The 13,082-nt window shown below is 37.6% G+C and overlaps 1 protein-coding gene across 5 annotated transcripts in view; it reads right to left on the reverse strand.

The window, feature by feature from the left end:
- ERC2 (ELKS/RAB6-interacting/CAST family member 2) overlaps positions 1-13,082 on the reverse strand; it is a 1,638,183-nt gene that overhangs the window by 990,637 nt on the left and 634,464 nt on the right. For all 5 annotated transcript variants that reach the window (XR_003856601.1, XR_003856602.1, XR_003856603.1 and 2 more), the window contains one exon: positions 4,454-4,591. Coding sequence is in view for 1 of the 5 variants with exons in the window: in XM_029600911.1 (XP_029456771.1) it covers positions 4,454-4,591 (138 nt within the window). In the remaining 4 variants the exon portion in view is untranslated. The remainder of the gene's footprint in view (positions 1-4,453; positions 4,592-13,082) is intronic.

The following is a 13,082-nucleotide window of genomic DNA, read 5'->3' on the forward strand; positions in this document are numbered from 1 at the left end:
AATTTATTCACTGCACACTGTATGAACAGATCTATGACTGGTCCCTTCATCAACAGTTGTCAATATAAAGACCAATCAAAGGTCTTTTCAGCTGGAATGCAGTGAATAAATAATACTTAAGAACAAATAGCTGTCAAAGGTATCACCGAAAGAGAAGGTAAGAGCCTCTGCTCCTTTTGCTGGGCTTACTGGGCACTTTGAGGGGTGGGGAGTGGGGATTTGCTGGCAATTATTTTTATAAAATAAAGAATGGGGAGGGGAATCAAGCTGCTCAGATTTGTTGCTTTTTTAGAACTTGGGTGGAGAGGTGGAAGGGTGAAAGATCAGGCCTGGAATACGGGACCACTATACTCGCTATATATTTTTTTTTTTTTATAATATTCAGTAAGCCAGTGAGCAGCAAAGTTACCTAGATAAAGCCCCAGAGATGAAAGGTGTTATAAAGTAGCCATTTTCCATATAGTCCCTATATATGGAAAACAACTTTTTTGTAACATCCTTCACTTTTCAGAGAAAATGCAACTTTTTGTCAACAATGCAGTTGTGAACTGAGTTCCTGAAGTTTGAAGGTGTTGAGTCTGTCATCTTCAAATCGTCTGCTTTAAACCATTGTGAATATTTAAATGATTTGATTGTCATCTGTGGAATGCATTACAGTTTTGTGCGGTCACTTTTGTAAAAAAATTTTTGCAGGAATAATTTATGTTTTTTGATTGATTTTTTTAAACTATTTTTAAATAATAGATACTTGTGTATCAGATATTTGTGAATAAAAAATATTTTGGTTTTGCTAATGTTCCTTGTTTTGGTTTTTGACATTTGTGTAATTTGTGGGAACTATTTTTGATTTGATTTAATGTCCATTGCATGTTGACAATATATATATATATATACATATTTATGTTATAAACAAGCATTAATGCTAAGTGCTACACACTGCACCATGTATTGATCAAGGAAAGTTGTAAGCTGTATTGGTAATGAACCAGCGTATTGAAATATGATGCAGTTCATAAGATTCAAGAACTAGGTAATATGAGCAGCCTGCAAAACCCAGGAAACCCTATTTAATATGAAATTTTACTTTATATATACAGTCTCCTGAGACTATGTCATTTTTGTAATATTATACTGAAATAAGTTAACACCCTGAATATTTATTTATTTATAGGCTTTTTTTTTTATACCGATATTAGTGGGTACATCATATTGGTTTACATCAAACTGAAGGTGGAAATTACATATAACATGGAAGGGGGATGGGATTGCAGGGAATAAAAACTAGAGTAATAACTAAAGAGGAGTGAGAAAAGAAACTGCAGAAGAATAACATGTTAACATAATAACATGAATATTAGTAATTAGAAGCAAACATCAGTGGCAATGGGTTTATGGGGAATCGTCTTCACATGCCTGGGAGCATATTGCTTGTTAACATATGTTGCTATTGCTTGCTGTCAAGTGGTGACTTTGTCATTGGGATCAGCTATTAAAAGAATTACATTCCCGCAGTGGAGACTAGCTAGGAATGCATTTTCAGATAAATAATATATCCTCAGGACTAACCAATGATAATGCTACAGGGAGACATATCTTTGCCTTTTAAAATGCTTTGGGGAGCACTATATTAATGTAGAATTATAAATTATACGTGGCAAACTGAACATAGTACGTAAAAATTTGAGACCCTCACTTTGCCTATCCCTGTTTCAGTAGTATGAGCAGAAGTTAACTTTCCTTTCCTCATGGGATAGCTTTGTAGTGGTGTCTAAGGACAAAGTCATGAATGTGATGGCATGTCTAAATCCTGCCCCTTATGCATGGATGGCATGTCCTCCAGTTATTATTAAGGGTGTAGGACAAGATTTGACAGAAGAGTTCACTACAGTGGTGAACCTATCTCTAACAAAAGCATATATGCCATCAGAGCTAAAAAAAAAAAAAAGGCCTCAGTTAATCCACTTATAATAAAGGCTTCTTTCGATCTAAATGTTTTTAGCAGTTATTGCTAAAAACCGGTATCTATATTATTTTTCTTAGCTAAGATTATAGAGAACATAGTGCTAAGTCAAATGAACTATTTTATAGAAGAACACAGAGTTTTAGACCAATTTCAATTTGGATTTAGAAAACACTTTTACACGGAACTATTGTTACTGTCAAGTAAGGATAGAATTAGGAAAGTTTCACTCTTGAAATATCATATATGATAGTGCTATTGGATGTGACAGCAACTTTCGATACACTGAACCATTCGATTTTATTATCCTGCCTGAGTCAGACTGGTATTTCTTTCACAGTGCTGAAATGGTTCTAGTCATTTTTATCGGAGCAGTTTCAGTGTATATCAATAACTCTTAAATATTCAGAATGGCATAGAATGCACAAGGTACCATAAGGATTGGCTCTTTCAGTGTTTATATTTAATATCTATATGTCCCCATTGTGCACACTTTGTCTAGCCTGAATGTTCATTACATATTGTATGCAGATTGATATATAATTTGTTATCCCAAAGTGCTCATCCTGGCAGGCCACCCAAGATATGCTATTACTTTGCCTCTCCTCAGTTAAGACATGGCTGTTGCATAATGACTAACGCTGAATTTACACAAAACCAAAATTATACTTTTAAAACGATTTATAGCACCTGATGACCAAGTTCATTTTAAGATTGTACATTACAAGTTGCCAGTTAGCATGCAGGCTTAGAATTTGGGAGTAATACTAGATAGGGATTTATCCATGTAACTTCACATGGCATCAGCAGTAAAAGCTTTGTTTTTTAAATTACAGATGACGTGAAGGTTAAAGCTTCTGCTCCCAGATGAGGGATTTCTCTCAATGCTTCAAGACATTGATTTTGACAGGTATCGATTAGTGCAATGCCCTACTGCTTGGTCTCCCCATAGCAACAATTAAAGCCCTACAAATAGAGCAAAATGCAGCATCAAGAAAATTTATAGGTACATGAAAATATGACCACATACCACCAGAACTGAAAGACCTTCACTGGTTGCCAGTGGAGTGGGGAATAAAATTTAACGATGTGATGATAATCCATAAATTATTAAACATCACTGCACAAGCTCCATGGATGGCCCACCACAGGCTTTATGATCAGCAGAGAAATCACACCTGGAGCTTCCAACCTATAGGGTAGTATACCTCTCTGATGTGCGGGAACAGCTTTTTCAGTGGCAGGTCCACCTCTCTGGAGCTTATCATCACAGAGTGTACAATCACAGATTGACCTAAAGAGCTTTAGAAAGGCTTTAAAAACTAATTTTTTCAGGAAGCTTTTGGAGAAGGCTATAAAAGGAGATTTTGATAGTCATAAGGGGAAAGCATTTATGATTTCTAAGACTAACAAGTACCATAATATCTATTAAGCATAATTTCAAAGTATTATAACACCTTTTTGAGGCAGGGTGGATAGAAACCATTTATGTTTTAACTATATTTTATGTTTTTAATGGTTTTAATTTTTTAGATATTTATTGTTGATGTATGTTATTACATTTTTTCATTTTTAGATATTTCTATTTTGGAGTCATTAGTAATATGGCTATCTAGTATGTTTTTATATGAATGTGCCTACGTAATCCACTATAAACTGTGGAACAGCAGAATATAAATCAAACACATAAATAAATAGATAAATAAAATCTATATGCTATCATTCACAATTATATATTTAGTCGTATAGTATTTCTAACTTAAAATTAATTTGGTTTTCTCTACACCTATTCTTTATATTATAATAAACTAGGAGTTACTTAATCAAGAGTGATGACAGCACAAGCATAGAAGTATTCAATAACTGCCAAGTACTCAAAAGCATGACAATTTGAGGAGTCAACAAATTTTCTATAGAGTTCTAGGTGCATTCACATAGCAAAGATAAATCTCTTAACAAAAATTAAAATAATAAGCCTACCCGCATTCAGATCTGCTATGTATTTTAGACTCTAATCCTTCCTTTGAAGAAAAGTAATATGTACATTACACATCGGGCTCAATTTTCAAAGGGTTTAAGCATTTAACTTTGGAAATTAGGCTCCTAAATGTTCATCTTTGAAAAATGACTAGAGCAGAGTCCCTAAATATAGATGTCTAAAAAGTGGGCAGGGTCAGATTGGGAAAATAAGCTAGGAACCTATTACTGATTTCCATTGGTGGGCATCTAACTTAGGTGCTTAAATGTTTGTGAATATATAGCAGGCCTAAGTTTAGGGGCCTCAGTTTTCAGGAGCTAAAATTATGAACATTTTCAGACAATAATTTAGGTGGTTAATTTCAGCTGATAATCTGTCTAACTCTAGATGCCTGACACTGAGGCACCTATGTCAGGAGCTCCGTTTTCTTAGCACATCGGCTTCTAACTTTAAAAAGGAAAGTGCAGTGTGTGCACATATGATATGATGTGGGACTGTTAAATAGAAGGCACTACCTTTTCAGAAAGAGCCTCTTCTAATGTAGCTAAAGCAGTATCTGTGTTGCTGGAATCCGTCTGCAATGATTTCACTCTATCCTTCAGATTGCTCAGTTGTTTAGCTTTGTCTCTAAGTTGTTCTTGAAGGTTTTCAATCTAAAAATGAAAGCAAATGACAGCATTTGAAAAATAAGGTACTGTAATGTTCTACATCACATTTTGACAAATATAATCAATGCAAATACCCTGATCAGCTCATAAAAAAAAATACTCCTGCAAACCCAATACAGTTCTAGTGCAGTGTACCAGCATTAGATTCATTCTAATGCTGGTACACTGCATTATATAAAAAGTATATATAAAAAGTTAAATACATATAGGGAAGATGGCAAAGAATTCATTTATTCAGATATTTCATAGGCATGAACGGGCCTACAGATTTTACATCCACAAACATAATTTGGCTTATTTTAATCCTAACTTTGGCTCATTGAAAAACACATTACTGAACTGACTCAATAAACAAGTGGCAGCACCATGTGCAGCTGTGTGCGAAACCCACTTTGATTCCCCAGACCTAATTCCTACCCTTTTGGTTAGCAGGGATTGAGCTCTACAGGTGCAGGAGTCACAGCCCCAAGATGGGAGTGATGGCAAGGCACAACAGTGACACCTACAGTCCAGGATCATTGTATGCAAGCTAGGTTCTGAAGAGCATCATAGTTTGCAATTTGTTGTTGCAATAATTCAGTTATAGAGGAAGACAGACTATCAAAATGGGAAATACGCTCTAATGAAAAAAAAAAGAAAAGAAAACCGCATGGATAGCAAGTAAAGCAGGCATAGATATGCAACACTGGAATATTCATGTGAATTTATATACAAGATGAAAAAGGTAGGAATGGCAGATGCACAATTTAGAGACACTTGGAGCAACTCTGCAGGAAAGAAACAAGTGCAAATCCAAAATACAAAGCTCTTATTTTATGATTTGGAGCAACATACTCAATTAATTTTCAGATAACTAGTGGCATGATTCATTTGAAGCTCTGGCTATGAATTGTTTGATAAATATGGCACAGCAGTCATTGCAAGGAAAAGTAACCATGACAATTATCTATAGAGGTCATTCTCAACCCTTTTCCCATCATGACACATCTGATGGACAATGCTCATTTGTCTGACACACTGCTGACAACAATCCATAGCTGAATTTAAAAAAAAAAAAAAAAGCCTCAATATTACTTTTATTGTTAAGAATGACACAAGGGAAAGATAAGAATACTCTCTCTGAACAAAAATTACATACATTATTATACAAGCTGAGTTCTCCGTCCCCTGCGGGGCCACCAACATTTTTAACTCTGCTGTCACTTTTGGGCGCAGTAGGGAAAGATAAAATCAGTTATCACTGGCTTGGAAGAGAAAGAGAATTGCCATTTCTCACTGAGCTCCAACAGGAATGGAGGACAAGAGCTGTCCCCTGCTGGGCCCAGTAGGTGAAAAGTCTACCTTGTGAACTATACAACCTTGCATACCCTCCCCTCCCCCCCAATAAAAATTATGCATTTATAATAGATTTTACATGAAAAATGACATTAAAAATACATATGAGGTGATTTTTTTTTTTTTTTTTTACTTAAAACATGTATATTATATTTACATGCACTGTTGTGGTGCCAACCAGAAAACAATACAAAAAAGAAAAAAAAAGACACTTGAAATCCATAGGGTATTAGGACTATTGCACTGTGCTCAGAGTGGGCTTAGCACTCAGAAAGCCACGAGTAAAAGAATTATAACAGAATATAGAAAACCTCCATACTAAAACTACATTAACCACCAGCACACAAACATTAACAACTCTACTCAGAAAATGCAGCATGCTAATATTACAATAGGCCCTAAACACCAATACACCTCATATTAGAAAAATAGAACAAGACAGGCTACTTTACATCACTACACAGAAACTACATGCTAACAGAATATCTCACCTTGGTAATATATGCAGAATACAGCAGACCCTCAACAAATACAGAATAAACAGAGCGTAAGTGTAAATAGTAACGTGCAGACAAAAATTTAACTGGAAACCATGACAAGCCAGACTCTATATTCAGTACAACAATAGAAAAACAGAATAACCATTCCTTAGAAAAAAAAATCAAATAAAATCAAGAAATATAAAATCAATAGTAATAAAATTATACTAATTAAAATAATACATATTTCATAACAGGTGAATAGAATAACATCCAACAACTTAAAATGCATAAAAATTTTCAAAACATCGAGAAAACATTTCAAAACAGCAGACACAAACATCCAATAATTAAAACTAATAAGGATAAACAATAATCCCCTGCTCTATATACCTAGGAACTTTCGATTTCTAGGTACCCTGAGATTGTCTTTGATTAGCAAGAGAAGAAGAGTGGGGTTGGCTGCTCAAACGTTTTCCTCTCTCTCTAATATATGACATATACTCTCCTTCACTTTCACATGCTCAGTCTCACTCACACAAACACACAGAATGTCTCACTCGCTCATGCTCAGTCTGACACGCACACACACATAGATACACAAAGAGGCTGTCTCTAACTCTCACATGCTCAGTCTCAAACAGGCACACATATACACAGGCTGTGTCTCAGTCTCATGTGCTTGATCTCACACAGACCCACACTCATAGGCTGTCTCTAACTCTTGCATGCTCAGTCTCATACAGGCACACATACACATAGGCTGTCTCTCAATCTCAAGCTCGGTCTCACACAGACACACACTCATAGGCTGTCTCTCACTCGCATGTGCTCAGTTTCACATGGGAACAGACAGGCTGTCTCTCACTTTCACATGCTCAGCCTCACACAGGCACACACACACATGCTATTTCTCACTCTCACATGCTCAGTCTCACACAGGCTCTCTCTCACTCCCATGTGCTCAGTATCATACTGGCACAAACACTTTGTTTTTCTCCTCCCAGAAGCACAAGTGACAGCAGCAGCTTCAGCCTGTCTTCCTCTTGCCCTTGTGACCAATGGGACTCATTCTCTTTCTTGGGGCCATGGGGGCTGACACTCTGCCTCTTCAAATTCGGCTCACATTGCTTCTTCTCCTAAATTAGTCCCCACACCTATTCCTATTTATGACAGTGGCATAACCTCTTATTCTCGCATGCTTCCTCTTCTGGGCCAGCCAATAAGGAGAGGCCATACAGTAAGCACACAGTCCCCCACCCCCTCCCACCAGGTGTTCTTTCTAGGTAGCTGCAATAAGCTCTTCTGCAATGTTCCTCCCAAGCTTCAAAATGCTGACAGCCCGGTTAGAGGAGATCTCTGCGTTCTGCTGGAGCAGAGGAGTGGGAGGGAAGAGTAGCCTCACCAGTAGGAGACTGGGGAGCACGGTGTGCTCGTCACGGACGTAGCAACGCACCAGCCTGTGTTCTGCGAAACAGTGGAATGTCGCAACACACCAGTTGAGAATCGCTGATCCATAGTGTAATTATAAGCTTTAGAATAGGCAATGGATTTTACTTACTAATGGCTGTTAGATTTAATATGTGCAGTTAACAAGCATCTTATCTAAAGCCTGATTAATTAAACAGGTTAATGCTCAAAATTTGCATGCACCTTAGCCATCCAAAAACAGGTCCAACGTATGTGAATTTTTCAAACTGGCCAATTTAGGGACCTTGAACTCCAGAATTCATTAGTGCAGGGACTGGATAAGTTACCTGAATAAACTTATCCGGCTAATGTATACTGCATACCAAAAGCTATGTCAAAGGTGGTCAGATAAACTTATCTAACTGTAGGACTGCTTTATTGCACTCCTAAAGTCATCCAGCTAGCTTAGCAGATATCGGTGTTTACCAGGCTAAAGGGGAAGATTTAAAAGCTGCAATTTTTTTTTTTTATCACGGGAGGGGCCCAATATCATGAGAGGGCATCCTGCTTATACTGAGCCCATTCCCGACAAAATATCATGACAGCATTATGGTGCAATTGTTTATTCCAGCACAAATGTATGACAAAATAATTGTTATGGTACAAGCCTAATCGCGCAAAGGTGGACCACTTTGGCAGCAGACCATCATTGTGTTAAAACAATGGTCCCCAACCCTGTCCTGGAGGCCCACCAGCCAGTCGGGTTTTCAAGATATCCGCAATGAATATGCATGAGAGAAAATTTGCATGTTATGGAGGCACTGCATGCAAATTTTCTCTCATGCATATTCATTGCGGATATCCTGAAAACCCAACTGGCTGGTGGGCCCCCAGGACAGGGTTGGGGAGCACTGTGTTAAAGGACCAAATGGCAAAATCTACCCCTTCCCAAACCTCAGGATAAGTGGTGGGCAGGTTAGGGCATTTCAGGGCATGGCTATTTATCTTGATAACTTAGGGCCATAGATACAGAATGGGAGAAAAGCCTTAGTAAATCAGACCCTCAAAGAGATAAATGGCATTAGTCAGACTTATCCAGCTAATTTAATTGAATAAGTTAGACCTGCTAATGAGCAGGTCTAATGTTAGCCAGATAAACTTATCCAGATAGCTACAAATTATCCTGGTATATCCAGCAGCACAGCCACCCCATTTAATATTCTAGCTATGTTAGCCAGATATGTTTATCTGGCTAACTATTAGCCAGATAGTGTCTGAATATGGAACTCATAGCTTTGGTTATGTGCATTTTTTTGGTTCCAAAAAATTATCCAGCAGATAATGATCATAAGGAATATCTTGTCTGTACATTCTCCCTTTGCATTGAAATACTGCAGGCCTTTCCTGAACTCTTAAGTTTAAACGTAGGGATCTAGATGGAGAATAATGGGCAAAGGGGACTGTACCATGAAGAACCTAAATAATAAAACTGCAGGTGACAATGGCCAGGAAGCCAATGAAACATAGGTGATTCACTTTTTTTTTTAAATTAGTGTTTTATATACCGACATTTGATCTCAATTGAGATATCATATTGGTTTACATTCAGGTACTGTAGGTATTTCCAAGTTTTTGTACCTGAGGCAATGGAGGGTAAAGTGACTTGCCCAAGGTCACAAGGAGCGACAGCAGACTCGAACCCTGGTGTCCTGGTTCATAGCCCACTGCTCTAACCACTAGGCTATTCCTCCTCCCTGTATTCACTCTGTTTCAGACCACCTATAAGCCTAAATACATTGTTCCTCATCAATTGTGAACAAAATAAAACCTTCTTTGGTAAAGCCAGAATGGTCACATTATAATAATTCAGTCTGGAAAGAATTGAGGACTGTGCTATTGTTCTTAAATTATCTGTGAAAAAATATCTGCATATGTTGTAATAGTTGTAGATGAAAATATGTCTTGGGCTTGCATTGATATATCTGATTCCAGCAAAACAACCAAGCTACAAATGAATTATCTCTGTGCAACTCACCAACAGCATTTCAGTTTGCGTTGAATCAAGTTTAAGACCATGTTAGGTTACTTTGAAAGGGTGTGTGTATTGGGTGTGTGGGCACTAACCAATGTGTATGAGTGTGAAGTGAGTATGATAGTATTTAGGTGGGTGGGTAGGAATGTATTGCTGAAAGGGCATTGTGGGTATATTTGTACAGAAAAGACAAGAGACATGATTAATTCTGTACTGTTAAATTTGTTTGCTTTATGTATTGTTGCTACAAGTTGTCTCCTGAATAAAAATACTTAAAAAAAAATGTTTAAGGTCATTGGCCTTACACCAATAAGAAACTTCAGATAAACAATAGTTAATCCTTTATTTTTCTTGTAAGCCATTAAATTCAATTAGAAATTACAGTTGCACATTGTCAGTATGAGCAAAAAAAAAATGTACACGCAGGGATTTCAACAATTTACAGAAAGAGGACATAACAATATTGGACAGAATGGAGGAAATTACTGAATCCTGTGGAATTCCAAAAAAGAGTACCCAAGAGTCATACATAAATTCATCCACTACAACTATTTGGGACAATCAACAAGATGTGAATAAAACCACTGTAAAACTCTATCAGTAATCACAATTGTCCCCAACAGACTGACCAACAAACAGTTGTAAACCAATACAAAGGCAGTGATAAAAATCAAGATAAATAAGGTTCCTTTATCTCCATCCAGTTAACAATATAAATAATTTCACAGCACAGTCAGCATAGCTTCTGTACTAAGATTTTCCCTATATCCTGATCGATAATCATCCAAGAAAGCATTAAGTCAAAAGAGACTGTACCTTTCAATATCCTTCCCCTTTGATCTGGAACATCCTCCCATTAGAACTTTGGAAAAAAACTAATTATTTGAAGTTTAGGGAATTGGTTAAGACATGGATTTTTAACCAGGTCTTTGAGGGCTAGTAAGAATATTCGTGGGCATTTTATATTTCTATAATTTTGTTTTAGTATTTTATATTTTTTATTTTGCTTAGTTTTCTTTTTTCTATTATTTTTATGTTATTAATATTGCATTGTATTTTTTATTACAATGTACATTTTGAAAATCAATATAGTAAAATAAATACTACCACCATTACTAATACCATTGCAGTTGTAATGCAACAACTTTCCCCAAGATTTTACTCAGAAACAGATGCTTGGCTACTGGCTGATAATTCTCAATTACTTTAAAATCCAAACCGTCTTTAAAAAAAAGGGGGGGGGGAGGGGAAAATTGTTTCTTAAAAGACTCATGACGAATTTATCACAAGTAAAAGTCTCTGCAGCAGGAAACCATCATCTCTTTTCAAAAACAAAACTGGACATAAATCCAGTTTGGAAGAAGTGGGCCGAACTTCCCTTAGCACAGGTTTTAAAGAGAGCCATCAAATTAAAAGCATCCCATTTATAGCCTATTATTGCTATAGAATCAGCTACAGGCTCAACAACAGTAGACCCAGAAACCAATTCCATTGAAAGTCCAACATCTCCTACATATCCTTTCATTAATTCTCTTCTAATATTAAACTCGTTTGTCTGAAAATGTTCTGCAAGCTAAAAGGTGAATTTTATAGCCCTGTGCATGCCAAAACCGGGAGATATGTGCACAAGTTGGGTGTGCAGAGCAGAGTTTAAAAGCCGCCCGAGTATGCACTTACTTGCCGCTATGCGCACAAATGAAAATTTCCATAAAAGGAGCAAGGCGAGCACGTAGTCTGGGCGGGGCATGGGTGTTCCTGGATTTCATATTGAAATTAATTCATAAATATTTACACACCCAGGCTCACACCGAGGTCCCCTGCTGAGTAACTGTACTTCTGCTACAAATGACGTGTAAGAAAATAAAGCGAAATATGCACATCAGAGGGGTTTAAAGGTCGAGGCTAAAAGGGAAAAAGGGAGGCAATTAGACTACGGGGGTTGGAAGTCCTATTCCTTACCAGGGCAAACTGGGAACAAACTGGTCAAACTGGTAATGGCGTCTGCACGCGTGTCTTTTAAAATCCTTCACTTAACACGGTAGATGCGGCATATGCGCACATAGATGCACGTCCATTTAAAATTGGGCACACATATGCATGCAGTCAGGTTATTTTATAACAGACTCGCAAATGTGTGCATACGTTATAAAATGGCTGCGCCCCGGGCGAGGCCAACAAATGCACCCCTGTTTAAAAAAAGTTAGCGTCTTATTATATAAGGATAAGAAGGCACCAGTTTATACTGGCGTCTACAGTAGAAGGTCATTCAGCTGAACCAGTACGACTCTCTCAGTGTTTTAGCTGATTGATCTAGTCTTACCTACTGTGGCGGAGGCGTCACAGAACAGACCCCAAAGAAAGCAGAGGAAACACTAGTAGTATCTGACAAAGAAATAAAACCCCAGAACAAAGCAATGTAAGAGTCAGGAGAACTGCAAAACCCAGCATGGACAGGGATTGGAAGGGAGTTCTGGGAGTGGGACCTTAGGGAGTTGGGCGGGCCAAGGTCCCTCCCACCTTAGTGCAGGTGGAGTTAATAAAGACTCGAAGGAAGTGTGGTTCTTCTCTTTAGAGTGACCACAAAGAAGCAGTGGAAGACAGAAGCAGAGAAGCTGGAGCAACCAGCCTAAGCAGAGCTGCAAAGGATGTAGAATCTATGAAAATGGTGGGAGAAGGAACGCCAGCAACTAGTTAGCCTAAGTTATCAAGCCTTTTTCCTTAACTGCAGTGTGGGGGAGGGACACTGCAAGGTTCCTATGCCAAGAAAAGTAACTGCAACATTTAAGCTACTGCATGCATGCATCAACGTGCGCATGTTGTAAAATTGGCGGGTCCACATGTGCACGCCGGGAATCGCACGCACCTGCATGCCCCATTTAAAATTTACCCCTAAAAGCATTTCAATGCCCTGCATTTAACGCAGAGAAATTCTTTGAAACTGAAATAATTCTCATTTTTCCCCATTCTAGGTTCAGACTCAAAAAGAAAGCCAGTTGGCCATAACTTATTACAAACAGGGACATCAGCATCATACACCCTACACCCGACTCATTTATACCAATAAAATCTAAATTATCAATAACAATTAAGCCATGCAAAATAAGTCTTTTTTTTTGTTTTGTTTTGTTTTTTTTTACTGAGTGGGCATTAATTATGATTCTTATAATTTCAGAAATTCAGGTGCAAAGGAACAGTATAGTTTCTACAAGGGAACAAACCG

This window comes from Rhinatrema bivittatum, chromosome 4 (genome assembly GCF_901001135.1).
Source record: "Rhinatrema bivittatum chromosome 4, aRhiBiv1.1, whole genome shotgun sequence".
In the NCBI taxonomy this organism is placed as follows: domain Eukaryota; kingdom Metazoa; phylum Chordata; class Amphibia; order Gymnophiona; family Rhinatrematidae; genus Rhinatrema; species Rhinatrema bivittatum.